The sequence below is a fragment of the Micromys minutus genome (genome assembly GCF_963924665.1).
Source record: "Micromys minutus genome assembly, chromosome: 18".
Taxonomy (NCBI): domain Eukaryota; kingdom Metazoa; phylum Chordata; class Mammalia; order Rodentia; family Muridae; genus Micromys; species Micromys minutus.
The window spans coordinates 39,607,217-39,625,204 of NC_137953.1; the positions used below are offsets into that span (position 1 = coordinate 39,607,217).

The following is a 17,988-nucleotide window of genomic DNA, read 5'->3' on the forward strand; positions in this document are numbered from 1 at the left end:
AAATGGACATAGTACTACCTGAAGACCCAGTTATTCCACTTCTGGGCATTTACCCCAGAGATGCTCCAACATACAACAAAGACGCATGCACCACAATGTTCATAGCAGCTCTATTTATAATAGCCAGAAGCTGGAAAGAACCCAGATGTTCTTCAGTAGATGAATGGATACAAAAATTGTGGTACATTTACACAATGGAGTACTACTCAGCTATCAGAAACAATGGCCTAATGAAATTCTCAAGAAAATGGATGCATCTAGAGAATATCATCCTGAGTGAGATAATCCAGTCACAAAAGAACAGACATAATATGCAGTCACTGATAATGGGATACTAACCCCAGAAAGCTCTGAACACCCCAGAAACAACTCACAGACTGTGTGAAGATCAAGAAAAAAAAGAGGAAAAAAAAGAATATATTTTAATTAAAATAGAACTGTATCACATCCCCCTTTCCCTCCTACAGCCCCTCCCAGTTTCTCTCCTATCTCCTCAAATCAATAATCTCTTTTCCTATATTATTGTTACATATATACATATGTGTATGTATATGTACCCACAAATACTTAATTACAACCTTATAAAAATGTATTTGTATACTTTTATGCAAAATTGCTTAAAATCTGTACATTTATCTGTTTTTTTTAAATAAAATTTAAAAAATTAAAAAAAAAATTTAAAAAAATAAAATAATGTGGGATCAGCTGTAAGTCTTTATTACTTCAACTTATAGTCAAATAAAAAACATAAAGTAGAGATTTGACAGTTTATACAGACTGTAAAGGTAGATGTGTGTGAATTTGTAAGAATGATCTAACTTCACACAAATACAAGAAGTTTATTTGTATCTCCCAAAGAACTCAGAAGTGGCCTGTCCTAGTATGCTCTGGTAGTTTCTACATGAGCACAGGCTTGGCTTCGTCCATCTTCCACACTGAAGACTGCTCCATGTTCTAAATGGTACCTGAAGATTTGGCCAACATGTTTCCATCACAGAAAGAAAAGGTCAAGGGATGAGAGTCTAGAGAAATCCAAAGGGCATGTTTCCAAACAGTTCATCTAAGAACTCTCCTAAAAGCTTCACCAAATGACTTCTGCACATAACTTTTGTCAATCCATAACCACAGAGAACAGGGATGTAGTATTTGAGTTGTGCCTATTGTTATTTCAAACAAATACAAGTTATGAGTATAAATAATGAGTAATAGGTAGTATATTAACCATGTTTGTGCTTTACATTTTAAGTGGCTTTGAGTTCTCAGAGCCATATGGACCCAGAAAAGAAACTGTCTTTCCAGGGTTAGTTTCTTTGTTCTTTGCCTGGCTTAACTATATTTTCCATAACTGTTCACCCTCTGAAGTCTGCTCCTACATCCAGAAATGGTATACCACTGTCCACTACCCATCTGACAGGAGGAATCTCCAAAAACCTGGTTGCTTTTCTTCTAACAGCTACTTATTGGGCCAGTAGAGGATGTCAGGCAGAAGCTGTATGTTCTTCTTGACTTTTTCTCATGTTTATGTGAGACACCCATGCTAGTGCACATACCCATGGACACACAAGAGAGGCTGAGGTACACATTAGCTTCTCTTTCTCTTGTTCTCTACCTTATTTTTTGAAATAAAGTCTCTCACTGAACCTACAGTCAACCAATTGGCTAGGAATGTCCTAGAATCCTATCTGTGCTAAAGACTAGAATTACATGCATGTACAACTGTACTGGGTTTTCTATATGGGTTCTGGCTACCAGAACAGCAAGCACTTTACCCCCTGAGCTATTTTCCCAACCTTTCATTGGATAGTTTAAGCTACAGCAAACATAGGATTGGACAGAAAACTAGAGCACAGTATGTGTTGAATCTACCTGAATCCCAAATGCCTCTCAAGTCGTTCCTTATCTGCATCCTATCAACACTTCCAAGTACTCTGCTGGTGCTTCTTTACTGCTTCTAAGGATGTCCTCGTGTTTACCCACCACTCCATTTTTGTTGTGTTCTCTAAAGAGCATCTTTAACATACTCTTGTCTTCAAGCCTTCAGAAGCTCCACATGGCTGAAGTTTTCTGGGAGTTTGGAAAGTCCTCTAAAGTCTAGTCCAAATCACTTTCTTGCCTTGCCTTTCACTGTTCAAAAGTATCTGTATATGCTATTTCCCCTGGTAACAATGACTTATGTGCTACTCTCTCTTGAACTACTCCACATCAAACCCCAATTAAGTACACCATCTCCTGCTTTCCTTCCTTGTTGGTTATCACCATCCTAAATTATGTGTTCCTTCAACACATGGGTCTTGTCAAAAGGCCCATATGTAAGTATGTATTGCTGCATGTTATACAAATAGTGCCCAGTTCAATGAAGTTTAAAATACCCAATTGACGGTAGACATGAGAGATTAAAAACAACCATACTATAACACCAATTTGGAATAAGTGGTCAGTTATTCATTGAAGTTAGTAACAATAAAGTCAAATAATAAACTATCCTACAGTTAATATACTCACAAGTTCCACATGAGACTTCCTAAATAGTTGAATAACATGCCTTATTTAAAATAGCTACAATAGTAGCCAAGGTGCTCTCCACATTTTTCATTTATAATTTTAAGTCACAAATATTGTAATATTTATAATTTTTCAAAGTAGCCCTATGAGGTGGATACAACTATCCTTGTTTTACTTAAGAAAAACAAAACTACCAAGGGCAGAGGAAATTAAGTAACTTACATTCAGATATTAAATAGATCTGAGCTGCTTGTATAGCCTTACCTTTGACAATTATTACTAGAGACTACGTTTTGTTTTTGCTTTTAACAATACACAAGGCAGAGAAAGATGATATAGACATTTTTATAGCAAAACAAGACCCTATGGTTTAAAACACGGCAACAAGCAAATAGTGATTTTTTTAAAAATTTTATTGGATATTCCTTGTATTTACATTTCAAATGTTATCCCCTTTCCCCCACTCACTCCTCTCCCTCCTCCCCCTCAACTTGCTTCCATGAAGGTACATCCTCTCCCAATTACCCTCTCTCAACTCAGTGCCTTGGTTGGTTGATGTTGTTTTTCCCATGAGGTTGTAAACCCTTTCAGCTCCTTCAGTCCTTTCTCTAGCACCTTCATTGGGGTCCCCGTTTTCAGTCTGATGGTTAGTTGCAAGCATTCTCATTGGTATCTATATGACTCTGGCAGAGCCTCTGAGGAGGCATCCATATTTGATTCCTGCCAGTAAACACTTCTTGGCATCAGCAATAGTGCTTGGGTTTGGTGGCTCCATATGGGATGATTCTCCAAGTGAGGCGGTCTCTGTAGATCTTTTCTTCAATTCCTGTTTCTCTATTTGACCTTGCATTTCTTCCTATGAGTGTTTTTTCTCCCTTCTAAGGAGGACTGAGGCATCCACATTCTGGCCTTTCTTCTTTTTGAGCTTTATAGTCTGTGGATGGTTTCTTGGGTATACCAGGCTTTTGGGCTAGTATCCACTTATAAGTGAGTACATACCATGAGTGCTCTTTTGTGACTGGGTTACCTCACTGAGGATGATAGCTTCAAGTTCCATCCATTTGCCTAGGAATTTCATGAACTCGTTTTTAATAGTTGAGTAGTACTGCATTGTGTAAATGTACCACAATTTCTGTATCCATTCCTCTGTTGAAGAACATCTGGGTTCTTTCCAGCTTCTGAATATTATAAATAAGGCTGCTATGAACATTGTTGAGCATGTGTCCTTATTAGGTGTTAAAGTTTCTTTTGGGAATATGCCCAGGAGTGGTATAGCTGGGTCCTCAGGTAGTACTATGTCCAATTTTCTAAGAAACCGCCAGACTGATTTCCAGAGTGGTTTTACCAATTTATAACCCCAACAGTGGAGTGTTCTTCTTTCTCCACATCCTCACCAGCATCTGCTGTCACCTGAGTTTTTGATCTTAGCCATTCTGACTGGTGTGAAGTGGAATCTTAGGGTTATTTTGATTTGCATTTCCCTGATAACTAAGGATGATGAGCATTTCTTTAGATGCTTCTCAGCCATTCGATATTCCTCAGTTGAGAAGTCATTTTTAGTTCTGTACCCCATTTTTAAAATAGGATTGATTCTCTAGAGTCTAATTTCTTTAGTTATTTGTATATATTGGATATTAGCCTTCTATCAGATGTAGGATTGGTAAAGATCCTTTCCCAATCTATTGGTTGCCATTTTGCCCTTTTGACAGTGTCCTTGGCCTTCCAGAAGCTTTGCAATTTCATGAGGTCCCATTTGTCAATTCTTGATATTAGAGCATAAGCCATTGGTGTTCTGTTCAGGAAATTTCCCATGTCCATGTGCTTCAATAACACCGAAGTTAGCCACTATTATACTATATGGGGCTGTGAGGGGACAAAGAGGGAAACTGAGATATGAGAACAAACTTCAGTTCTACTGGTGCAACGTAGTGAGCTTGAAAAACGCCTGAGCAGTCCTGACAGTTTTAGAACTTGTTAGGTCAACAGTGAAGCCAGCAGACACACTGAAGTTACTCTGACCTGTAAGGAGACACTTGCCTGATACCAGCAAAGCAGGACTGTCAGAAGCCAGTAATGGGACCATGGCTTGTTTTCCTGCATAATCACCATGAGAGAACAAGGGCTAGAGTATTTCCTTCACTTGTTTCTCCCTAACTGTAAACCTATTATTTATTTCTGGTACACTAGGAAGCACATGCTATATGCTACATTCCAGTTTAACAGTGGTGGCTGGAGCTACATCGGGCCAGTGGAACATGAGCATCAATGTCAATGGAAGAAAGCTAAAAGTTCACGTACCTGAGTTCAATTTCCCACTGCAGGGCTTGGACATTGTTTTAACCTTTCTGTTTCTGAATTTCATTTGTAAAATGATACTGCCACTTGCTTCTTGGGAAACAGTTACATGAGACAATAATAAAATGTGCTTAGCCTAATAGCTGACTCATCCAATTGACGAGGGCAGCTCAGCCGTTACCACGGTTACGGTCACTGTCTCAGTTGTTTCCCTGTCACTTACTGAGAGAACACTGCTCCTTTGCTGTAACTGTCTTGCTGCTGCTCCCACTAGTCTTCACAGCATATAATACAAGCCCTGAAACAAAGTAAGAAAAATAATCCGGCTCTCATTCCCATGCCAATGAGTGACCAACACAGCACAGTGTCACTGTGCTAGGCTGAGCTAAGTAGGGACAAAGGGATAATCTGAGTAGAGGAGAAACTAATTGTAGGAATTAAATGGTTTCTTTTGGGAGCAAGGGAAAATGTCTTAATAATTTTCTTACTCAGCGATATAAGCTTAGTTTATGTAACCTGATGAACAACAATAACCCATCTCCCTGAACAGCCTCAGAACCAATGTGTTTGGTGTTTGAGGTTGTAATGAGAATCATCCAGTCTAAGAATTGTAAGGGAAGTAAACACTGGCTCTCATTCTGGCCCATCTTTAAAGTGCAGCCTTCGGAGCCATGCACAAGCTATTTACAGTGAGTAAAGACAAAGTAGGTATGACAAAGACTAAAGCGCGTGTGACTAGGGTATGTATGGAAGGCTTTCTTCATCACTCCCAGTATATGAAGTAGCACTGGCTGCAGGATGAGAAGTAATGCTCTGTGGTTTACAAAAGAGCACCCCATCTTAAAATATACACTGTTGTTAAAAGCATCCATGAGAAGTATAAAGAATAGACAATCATAGCATTTGCCACTTTTCTTTCAGCCCTTTAAAGCATATACACCCTCCATACTTTTGAAAAATAATTTTTAAATATTTTTAAAAATATTTTTTTTATCACACATACTGTTTGACACATTTTCACCTTCTTTTCTATGCAGTCATCTTTCCATTTAATATGGGATAAAAATCCCACAACAAGCTTGCAGGGCAGTTTTCTGTAAATTTATGCCCCAATATAACCATATCAAAAACAGAAGTTCTAAGACCCTCAAATTACCTCTGCACAGTGGCAGTATCATAGCCAATGAGGTTCATCCGAGGTGCAATTACTGCTAATTGAAAACTTTTCCCTAAGACCCCAAACTTGAATTACAAGTCCCTACAGTCTCTTAGTGATGTTAGCTTCTACAAGTCTACTGTGCCAGGTGGAACTTGGGAGCAGTAAAGTTTCTCGGCAGATGGGGCTGCATGGGATTAGGCTCCAGTAAATCTGACAAGTTTGGAATCGGCTGAAATCACAAGGCAGGCAGAGAGTCAGCCTGAGTGAGGTGCCGCCCCCAGCCCAGCCCCAGCCTTTCAGAGCCCTCGGGGGAGGGCAGGCAGTCTTCAGCTCCCAGGGATGGTCCTGGAGGACACACTGCTCTACTTCTGCAGCATATGCTCTGGAGTGGCTTTGGCTTCCAGTTGGCTCTTGTACATGAGATCTTTCCACTTCCACCTTGTTTAAATTTCACTCAGGAATACATAGAACCTCTCACAATGATTATAAAAGCTGCTTTGCTGAGAGAAAGACATGAAAGACATGAGAGTTGCTCGAAACAGAACACTGTTGTACCAGATTCAACATGCAATTAGAGAAAAATCTAGTATGTTGACCAATGATCCCAGTGGCAGAAACAGTAGGCAGATAGGAAGGACAGCAACTTTTCTGTCCCTGGGTAAGAATGGGGTAAAGCTAAGGAACTATTCCTCCTTCAAACAAACCACACTGTCAGTACAGAAAGGATGTTCATGTACACAGGAAACACTTTAGAGAGAGTCCTCAGCATCAAGCATGGATTCTGAACTTCTTTGACTCCAACATAATCTAAACTCTTAAGGCAAAGAACAAACGTGAAGGCTGGGCTGGGGAGCATGGAACATACAGAATGAGGAATTTCAAACACTAAACAAGCAACAGACTTCTGGATAGCTACAGGTGACTATGGATAGCTGATACAACATTTAAAAGAAAGAAATAAAAATGAGTTTATATACTCTTTATTGATAAATTACTAATAAATTTACTATAAAATTAACTAAATACACCTAAACTCTAGGGAGGCAAAATGGAAGGTATTTAAAGATCCCTGAAGTGGGTATAGCTGAACGGGAGAGGGCTGCCTACCAAGACCATGGTATGGTCTATTTCATATCAAGAGTATGGAATAAACTGTAAAAAGGCTAACAGGGAGTGCTGTGGGAAGGACTTGAGCCAGGAGAGGAACTATGTCCTCTGTGGTTATACTTCATTCAGGTCCTTAGTGCTGAGGTCTCAGACTCTACAGCAAAACTAACAAGAGACAAGATATGAAGCTGGGTTAACTCTCAAACACTTTAGATGAGACGCTAACCAGTGTTCAGCTGTTTCCTTCAACTCGGGATCACTTCCTGGTCAGCACTTACTGAATGGCTCTTCCAAGCCAACACTAGTAAGGAACAGGTTCAGCGGAGTTGGTACTTACCTACAAGTCTACAGATATGTGAGATCATCAGTGTTTACAACTAAGACAGACTCCTGACATAAGGCTCTCAAGTAGCCAGTGGTGAAACATCATAGGACATGTGTGAAGCAGAAAAGGCTTTCCACATGTATGCACTGACCCTAGCACACATAGTGAAGCCTGAGAATTTATTACTTTCTACTGAGAAACCACTTCTAAAAAAAAAATGAAATAAGCAATTGGTAAATAAATGACAGGCTTAATACACACACACACACACACACACACACACACACACAGATATATCAATCAGGAAAAATATTACCACTTGTTTTATATAAAAATTTTAATTTTTATCTTTAAACTATAGACTATACATGATTTGCAAAGGAGACTGTACCAAACAATCATCTAAGAAGAATCATCCGTTCTATGCCTTTTCTCTTGTCTGGTCACTCAGAAATATAATGTTATCTGGAAAGAAACCAAAGTATAAGAATCACTTTCAGAATGCTGTCTTCATTTCATTGATAACTCCCCCCAACACAGACAACCTTTAGTGATATTAAAGATTTCAAAATAAGTAACTTTTGTTGTCTGTGAATGAATGCATGGAAGGTGTTTGTAATGTGTATGAAGAACGTCTGAAGAGAAGGAATCCCAACAGCCCTTCCATCACATCTGATGTCAGTTACTTGATTTTACTGACAATCTGGCAGATCTCAGCGGTCTTGTTTACAGAGCTGATACCTACATACCAGCCATATAACAAAGACTAGATCAAAGAGAAGACCCATGTGCTCCTCCATCGACAGGCCCAACAGGCTGGGAAGTATCTGAGTTGGAAGCATTACGGGCTGGGGTGGACATACAGCGCACTGTAGGTAGCCTTTTGTATTATGGTGATCCTGCTTCCACTTTGTTACACTCGAGCCAAGACTGAATGTCTGACATAAAACGTGAACGATCTTTTCACTCTGGAGCCACCATCGCCCCTTTACTTTCATTTTTTATTTAAACATTTTGACAATAATTCAGATAGAAAGCATTGTTGCCATTTAAGGTTGGTTCCTGTCCTTAAAACTGTCCGAGTCTTTTATAGCAGTGAGTGCACTAACCCTTCATGGGGCGTGGGACAAAGTTATATCCTCTAGGAAAGTCTTAGTGAAAAATAATGTTCATGACTGTACCAGATTAGAACAGAATCACTGTAAAAAGCCAAGAGCGCCATCTACTGGTGTATTTCTGCTTTAAAGGTCAAGTATGACCCCTAAGTGAAAAACTAGTACAGAGATAAGAGATAAATGGAAGGAGTCAATAATAATTTAAAAAAACAAACAAAAAACAAAAGAATTAAAGCAAAATAAACAACAATAACAACAGAAAATAATTTAGAATGCTAAATATATTTTAAATCACTCTCTATGTTTGTTAGTGTTCGCAATATTAGAAAGAGGACTTGCTTTTTAGATGTTAATATATAATAAACAAAAGTTATATGTAATCAAAAGAAGTCAAATAGGTTTCTTCACTGAATGCTAGTCAACTTTTCTGTGAACTATATACAGTCAACTGACCAGACCAGTAACAACTATAATAAAAAGAACAAAAATTGTGAACAATGTGAAATGTTTCTCTAACTTTCTTTTTTAACAACCCAATAATTCAAATAATATAGCTGTCTATAAATCTGGCTTATAGTAGAATACAAATGGAGATTAAAAATATCTACATTGGTTTTCAACGTCAATATATTTTCTAAAAATACTACTATTAGGAAAATAAATGATTATTGTTTTAAAAAATATAATTTAGCAATATGAACGGTGATTAAGACACTATAACAAAGGGGAACAAAACAATTTTTAAAAGCATATCAATTATAAGAAAACTGGGAATCCAAGGAAGAGTGAACACGATGACATCCGTTTTTTAAAGTAGAAATGAAGTAATAATCTCAACATTGTTACAAAATTGGTGCTACAAAAACCTTTTCCTTTCATTGATACAAGCTAATATTATAAATAAAATGGAACAGTGTCACTTCCAGCAAACCAGTCCAGCCTTTAGTGGCAAATGACGAGGCAAAGCGCACAGGTCACAAGTGGCTAGTCAGCCGTTCTCTCACTTGTCAGACACCAGAGCAATCTGCAAGGATCTTACTTCATTATAGCGCACCTCTAGTGTTCATAAACACTAAGAAATTTCAGTAAGGTTTTTTATTCCTATCTACCAAAAATGTCTCTAGCGGTTTATAGTAAAAACAAAATAAGTGAATTGAGGCTTAACTCATAATTTTCGCAACTTCTTCAAGAAGGAATAAAATATGTGTATCTCATTAAAAGATGTATTTTAATAACATTTTAATTTTCATGTTAACATTAAAGTCTGTTAAGCAGGTACTTTTAAAAAAATAAAATGGTATCAAATTGATAAGGTATCTATATTTCATTAATCTACAAGTACTTTCATACAAAAAAGCATGTCTTCGCGTTAAGTTACAGACATACGGACAGCTGCATTGTTTCCACAATGTTCCTAAGACTTCGGAGGTTTGAACTCTATCATACTGCTTTATGTCTATGTAGTCCATGCTGTTTGTATTTTATTCACACAATAAAGTTTTTAAATTTCAAATGGAGGTGGTTGCACCTTCAGTTTCAAAGTTTTGATTAAATCACAGTTTCCTAACAGCTCATTTCTACAACCGCCTTGGCATATGTGCTTCTTGTACAGCCAGAGTGTTTTTAAAAGACACTAAGATTAAATTCTTTCAAGTTAACACTATGCACTGCAGGCACAAGTTGCTTTCATACTCTACGCAGAATTCCTCCTGAACTAATAAACATGTGAGTAGGCAGAGAGCATTTTAGAGAAATAAATAAGTGTGGACAACATTAGAAAATAGTAAAATGAAAAGTATGAAAGTCCTCTGGGAATTCCCTGTAGCGTTACCATCGGGGGTACTTAGAGCCCCAGGGAAGGTGGCCTATAAACATCCCAAGCCTTCCAATGAACAAGAAACGTGTACATGACTTCTTACCAGCTATGATTGTCGTTGCTTGCCGCCTCACATTGTTTTTATCCATGTATTCGCCATAGTCCACTTTGCCTTCCACAAATATACGAGCCCTGATATAAAGAAAGACACTCTTTAATCTATAGATTCTAATCCTGCCTTTCGAGTGCTCAGGACATGGGAAGCGAGTACTGAAGGTTAAACAGCTGCACGTTGCTAAACACTTCTTCAATTTCAAAATTAAGAGTACGTAACACAATGCACATCTAGTTAAGAAGGACAATGTTACCCAGGCATGGTAGTACCTTCTCATAATCCAATACAGGACACTAAAGCCGGGGAAATGGAGGTTTTAGGCCCATCTGGGCCTCAAATGTAGAACTTTACATAAGGTACAGGAGATATAAATCAGTGAGACAGCACTCACCCAGCATAGACAAAGCACTTGGTTCAATATCTCTGCTTCTCTGTCTCTGTCTCTCTTTCTCTCCCCAACCCCCTCTCAAAATCACACAATAAAACTGTTGGCCTTTCCTTCAAATATCCTGTTTGTCTTCACATATCCATACATACATAAAGAAAAGGTGTGCAATTACTGCAAAAAACTTGAAATTTTAGTCACTGTTTTAGTTCCACAAATAAGTATAAGTACATCTATAAAAACATTCTTTTGTTACTCTACATATTCACAAAAAACACTTTCAATACATAATCAACCGAAGCATTCCAAATGGGAATTACTGGGTCTAAAAGAATTATCAAATATAAAATAACTATTGTGAAAACTACCATAATAACTTAGTACATCAGACATCAAATATGCATTAGCTCAGAGGCCAGACATGACCTCCATAATCCCTGGTAACAGGGACACAGGATATCCTATAGACAAATGCTGTAAATGCTTTGCAAAAGGCACCTGCAGCTGTAGCATCAATGGCCTTGCAGTATCTTACCTGACTTACTTCTATTTATGTAAAGATGCGGTTTGCCCTAACTTGTCAGTGGGCTAAACCCAGAGACTTCCCATATGAACAACGTTAGCACTTGGAGAAAGGCAGACACGAAAACACTTGTTACTGACTCTTTCTGCCATTCGATCCAAAACATCCTTTCTCTAACTTACCCCTTTTTCACATACTGATATGCCACATCTCTGAGGCCTGGTCGAAACACTGATATTCTGTGCCAAGTCGTCTTTTGACTGACGTCACCTAAACCACCAGATACAAGAAACGGGGTTATGGATGCCAGCAGGTAACAAAAATGCCAAGAACACAGAACACGTCTCAGGAAAACAAGCTTACAATTTCTTTAAAAAAAAAAAAAAAAAAAAAAAGAATTAATGAACCCAGACTCTAAGTTAACATTTTTAATACTAGGTAAGAATAATAACTAATGTCTACTTACTGTCGGTAAGTAACAAGAGCCTCTTACACTCACCCATTTGGTATACTTCACTGTCCCCTGATCGCCACATCTCATTTGTTGCTAGAGAAAATATTGTGACTGGGTTTTTTCCTTCCACCTGTCTCATGACAGGGTCCTGACCTACTCGTCCAAGTAACTGAACCCGATTCAGAGCTGAAACAGGAAGCAGAGATAAAATGGTTGGGAGCCAGCTGATGACTGTCTATGCATCCTGAAAACTTGGTTCTCTGCACTTTAACTTTCGTTGTGACGGTATTTGGAGGTGATCCCTGTGTAGGTAATTAGGTTTAGATGAGGTTATGGAGGTAAAGCCTCCATGATGAAATTAGTGTCCTTATGAGGAAAGAAGAGACCAGAGCCCCAACCACCCCACTACTGCCATTTAAAGACAAACTATCTGTAAACCGTAAGTGGTGCCTGACAGGTAACCCAACCATGCTGACAGACTGGTCTTAGCCTTCAAGAGCAGAGATATAAACAGTAAGTATCTTTACTGCTAAAGCCACCCCCGTTCTACTCATTATAGTGTGCAGGACAGTATACAGGATAAACCCCTACCTGAAATTGAAATATCAGAATGATATATCCAGAGAATGAACAGTTGCAAATACCACTTCAACATTAATCTCTGTATTATGAAAAACTCAAGCTATAGAAGATCAACAAATTAAGTTTTAAAGAAAGTCGGGAGGGGAGAAAGGACAAGAAAGCAGTAAGCAAAAAGCAGCTCCAAAGAACAACCTTTAAACTCTTTATCCTGAGCTAAAAGAGCAAATCTTAGATTTAAGAAAATCTCTGTTACAAAAAAGAAGTATTTCTGTGAAAGGCTCCTCCTTACACTGTACAGTCTTGAAGAACTGAGTCAGAGTGTGGAACAGGAGGGGGTGATAGCCACACTACATGCTCTGTTTATACCAGGCTTTCCCAGCTAGAGACACAAGGGTAAAATAAAGCAAATGGATGATGGGCTGCACGGCTGTAAAGTCTCTTTATCGCCTGAAGTACATGTCATCTTCAAGGCTTACCGCCTTAGTATGTTAACCTAAACCTAGTCCTGGAAGCTTCTGGCCTCTACAATCTTATTTAAGCCTAGAATGTTTTCAGCCTCTGAAACTTGCTGCTGAATAGCCTCACTCTTTCTTGTTCTTTCTGAACTCTGGCTAGCTGTTAAACTCAGCTGCTCTGGCTCAAGTTCCTCTCCAAGCTGACTGGTTCAATCTGGCTTCTCTCTTGGCCTCTGAATTGCTCCTGGTTGGCCTCATACTAACTATAACAATATGACTAATTTCTGGCTCCTTCTCATTCTGTCTTCACCTGTGTCTCGCCTGTTCTCTCACTACAATCCGTCTATCTATAACCATCCCAGTAAAACTGCTTCCTTCCTCTTCCTCTGTATTGCCCTGAGGTAGCTTCCCTCCTTCTTTGTTCTCACAAGAATTGGCACATATTATTCTGCCAAATCTTTCTGATTCACTTTGTCTATCAGTCAATTAGACATCATTTTCAAACATAGGTGCTTCCTTCCACAAACTGTACCTTCATAGTTTGGGATTAAGGGTGTGTACTAAGAGCATACCTGTATTCCAGCCAGAAAGATTAAAAGGTGTGTGCTAAGGCTGACCCACACTCCAACTAGAAATGTTTTGTTTTTCATCTTGGGGTTCACAGTGTGATCAAAATCCTGCAACCCATGACCAAACACAGTCCACCAGTGTCTTTGGTACTTTGAGAGTATTAGCAGAGTATTATAAGTAACATTGTAAGCTTAGAAATCTGTTACTTACATCTTTCAAGAACCAAACTGCTGGCTACTTCAGACTCATGTCTTACAAACTGATGAAATACCTAAAGGAGAACAAACAATTAACAGGGCTTTAAACTTTTTAGAAAAGAGAAATACCAATAGAAGACCTACTCATATTCATTCACCATTTAATCAACAGTTCTTGTAAGTTCCAGAAAAGGACAGCAAAGGAAAATGGAGTAGAAAGTAGGAAAAAAAAAAAATCAGTGCTTTCTAATGAATGCCATTATAAATCAACTGAGTAAACATAAAACGTAATTATCAAGTGTTACAGTATTTAGCATACTGTCTGTGTATTAAGCATCATTCTAAATTGTAGGCAATAAGAAAATAGTTAAATGATAATAAACATCAACCACACTTGTTGTATAACTTTTTCACACCTAAACAGGCTCTGTGGATAAAAATTTACAAGGTCTATAATACATTTTTTTCCCTGATTGGTTGTTCAAAATTTATAAGGAAATGGAAATCTCAAATGACTGGCCTAGAATGTTTCACTTAAAAATAAGCGAAGACGATGAATAGCAGTGATTTCCTGAGGCTGCTGCAAAAGGTCAACAGTTCCTACAGTGAGCTTGGTGCAGTGAAAACGTCAATCCTTCAGGAGGTCAGAGAAAAGCAGCTCAAATAATAAGGCTCAGAGGTATGGCCACTAAGTCATAATTAGCAAAGAAGCATACAGCACTTAATACAGGTGAGCGAGGTACCATTTAATCCTTACCGACTATAGACACACAATCAAATTATTCCTACCAGAGATCCAGGGAAAAGTAAGCCCAGAGAGTGCAGCACTTTTCCAGGAAACTAGGAAGTGGTGATTTAGGACTTACAACTCTGAGCTGTCTGACACCAAGGTTGCTTTTCCAACTTGCCCTCTGCTGTCTTAAAGGAATTCTGTTCTGTGGTTACCATTCAGGTAAGAATATACATCACTACATCAGAGAGTTCAGATCTAGACACGGTCACATTTCCCCAGTGGCCACAGTGTTGATATAGCAGGCAGGGATCCACCACGTGGGAAAGAAAGGGAGCAACAGGCCAAAGAATTCTCTTAGAACATGCAACAGAAAGAAAACAATTTTATTCAGGAGACCTGGGGAGGCAGCTGACAGTTAACAGGACTCCCAGGCACTTCAGGCTTCAGACAGTACTGAGGGTGATGCTGTCTGAAGTTCTCACTGCGAGTGAGTTAGAGTTAGAACTTCTCACTCACTCACTGTGAAGGCACTTATCTGGAATGGAATTCCTACCACGTAAGAAGGGTTACCTCAGTTGGTTGTTGCTCAGCCCTGTGAGGGCTGCTGCGCATGCACTTTCCAGTTATGCAATTTCTCCATGCAAATGAGGACAGACACGGGCTACAGCCCTGAGGTGTCGGGTTACCACAGTATGATTTCTAGACCTAGCTTTTTACAAATTCCAATGGAGACCTGTTTCCTTCTGTGATCTTTTAATACTGGTCTTCTCTCTCCATACCACTCAAATGACCTTTTCCTGGAGTGATCTTAGCTATGTAATACTATCACTAAGGGTAGATAGAAGAGTAAGATGTTACACACACAACGCAGGATCAAACTGCTAATCAGTTCCTATGTCATGATCACAGAAAAGAGTAATGTGAGAGATGCAGAGGAGCCAGAGCTCATTAAATGCTGTAAAATACAATACGCCTCATCTTAGGAACACACGCACAAATCATAACCTAGTAGAAAAGAAATGGGAAAAGGATTATTTAACTGCAATTTTCTCAAAATGCAAACTTACTCCACATTTGTTTTCAAAGATACTATAGTAAAACATTTCAATTTAAAAGGGCTCAGAGTGTGTGTAGATTAAAGTAGAGAGCTATGGACAGATCAACTTGAGAATAAGATGGGGAAGACAACAGACTTTTATAATGAATTTGACTCATTAATCTTAACAGGATTAGGGTCATAGAGATATTTTATATTAGGAGAATTTACAAGACTTGGTACCCACATGCCACAATGAGGGAAAATGGGACTAGAGGCCTGCTTAAGGCTGGCCAGAGTCAAGGACACCCGACTGGGTTGCAGAGTGGTAATGGATTTGTGTGGAGCAGTGAGCTCTGCTCTCTGGATACCAAGATGGGAGTGGGAAGGAGAAAGGCCAGAGGTCAGGAAAAGAACCAGAGTCATGTGGGAAAATGAAAAAGCCAGGTGTGGTGCTGCAAGCCTGAAATACCAGCAGTGTGAAAGTAGAGGCAGGAGCATCACGGGTTTTGTCATCTCAGCTTAACAGTGAGTCTCAAGATAGCCTGAACTATGAGTTGCTGTCTCAAAAATAACAAAACAAAACAAAACAAAAAAAAAAGCCCTAAGTAATTAAATGCATATTCTGATCTAAGCACAGGTAACAAACACTTATTAAAATTAATGATTTGTACTACATATGTGAATACATTTTAAAATCATTTTTGATACAGTAAACATAACCACACACACACACAAAATCCATCCTGAATCTTCACCATCAAATAAACACATAAAGCATGATGGATAGGCCTAAGAATCTCGTGCTTATGTATGAAAAATCAGAAAAAAGTTAAAACCGAAAACAACAAAACAAAGCATGGCTACAGACTATGAAAACACAGTGGAACACTCACTAATGTAGAAAACTGACTACCTGTAACACAGGTCTTCGAAACATGGCTTCAGTTTTTCTTACAACCTAATCTTTAGGCTTTTCCTAAAGGAAAGAAAGGAGAAAAAAAAAACAATAAATCAAAAACTACAGAATACATCAAGAACACACGTTCACTAGTCCTAAGTGCATCCAACTTCACGTGCACCCAATTTGCAACCACATATTTGCACACTTGGGGACTTCCTATTTCCTTTTAAAACAAAAACAGAACGAGCTTAAAAAAAAAAAAGAAAGAAAAAACCTCTCCGTGGTCTCAATTAACTGCTGTGCTCAATAACCAGCAGATTGGGGGTGGGGATGGGGGCCTGTTCTCACTTCCAATCCATTGTCTACTAAAATGTCTTTACAATATAAGCTCTCTCAGACAGTTTTTCTAATTTGTTGTTATTCTAAGCCCCTAAAACTATCTCTCCAAGCAGTAAGGGCATAATAAATACTGCTTCGAAAGTACTCAAATCTGTGCCTTGATCCCGTTAGCGCTGAGTAAGCTCGGCTCCCCAGCCTCGCCGCGGGGATCAGCGGTGCTTTTCCCCTAAAGTGGCGCTCGCAGGCTGCACAGGGAACAGCGGGGGACACTCGGGCTCCGGAGAGGAGCCGCACACCACCTCGCGAGGCCCGCACGCGCTCGTGCACTCCGGACACAGAACTTTGTCTCAACCTTCTCCCCTCCCTCACCTGGCGCGCAGGACCAGACTGCAAGCGGCTGGCTTCCGGCGCACGGAGCCCGTCAAAGCTCGCGAGAGGCAAGAACAAACAGGAAGTCAATAATGTGCGCCGTTGAAATGCCGCCGGCGACGTCACGGGAAACACGACCCCCCCCTCAACTTAAAAGTGCCAGGATCTTCCTGCCAGGAGTAAGTGGGTGGGTCAACGAAACCACCTGTGGGTAAATAGTCTTAGGGTTTTTAAATTTTTGTTTGGTTGTTGTTTTGTTTTGTTTCCTGATCACCACCCTCACTCCGGTAGTGGCCTCGCCCTGGCTAACCATACTCTGCTCCAGAACTATATTCCTAGCCCCGAGTTGAAATTATTGGATGATGTTTCCAGCTTGGGAAAGGGAGCAAAGTAGGTGAAATAAAAGATTTGAGTCCCTGGAGGAGCTAAAACCGACACAAGTCTCCTAATGCAGTAAGACTGGAGAATTAACGGGTGTCAAAACGTCTGTGATCTGGGTATGTTAATGCATAAGGTCAAACTTATTTCCAGAAATACGCGAGGAGCAAATTACTTAACATCTTTATTAAGTACAGGTCCCAAACTGTGCCAAAGTCACAAGAAAACTAGGTCCTTGTGTATTTTTATGTACTTTCTTCCTAAAACATTAAAAATTGATGAAATTTCAAAACATTTTTTAAAAGTATTAAAATACAAACATCACTTTATTTTAAACCCAAGTGTAATTAAGATGTTATTTATAAGCTTTAATAGAAACTGATTAGTATTTTTATTTTATTTTTTTCATTTTGTGTTTTTATTCCACATCTCTGGCAATTATTCTAGATAGAAGAGTATGAAAATTAAAAAAAAAAAAAAACAAAAAGAAAAACACTGTCTCACTATGTATCTGTGGCTGGCCTGAAACTTGAATCTCATTATGTAGACCAGACCAGGCCAGTCTCTAACTCAGGAGAGCTCTCATTGCCTCTATCTCCCTAGGGCTGTGATTAAAGACATATGCCACC

The 17,988-nt window shown here is 39.1% G+C and overlaps 1 protein-coding gene across 3 annotated transcripts; it reads right to left on the minus strand.

Annotated features, from left to right (window-relative positions):
* Window positions 1-7,717: 7,717 nt before the first annotated feature.
* Window positions 7,718-17,032, minus strand: SSBP1 (single stranded DNA binding protein 1). Of its 3 annotated transcripts, none has more exons than XM_080932279.1 (7): window positions 16,982-17,032; window positions 16,286-16,348; window positions 13,614-13,674; window positions 11,842-11,982; window positions 11,525-11,612; window positions 10,423-10,511; window positions 7,718-7,853 (listed from the first exon to the last, which is right to left on the minus strand). In XM_080932279.1, the coding sequence occupies exons 2-7, from the start codon at window positions 16,307-16,309 to the stop codon at window positions 7,810-7,812; spliced, it is 447 nt and encodes a 148-aa protein (XP_080788405.1). In that variant the 5' UTR covers window positions 16,310-16,348; window positions 16,982-17,032; the 3' UTR covers window positions 7,718-7,809. The 3 variants fall into 3 exon arrangements, with proteins under 3 accessions (XP_080788405.1, XP_080788407.1, XP_080788406.1); XM_080932281.1 differs by lacking the exon at window positions 16,982-17,032 and adding an exon at window positions 16,912-16,932; XM_080932280.1 differs by lacking the exon at window positions 16,982-17,032 and adding an exon at window positions 16,758-16,863.
* Between the last annotated feature and the right edge of the window lie 956 nt (window positions 17,033-17,988).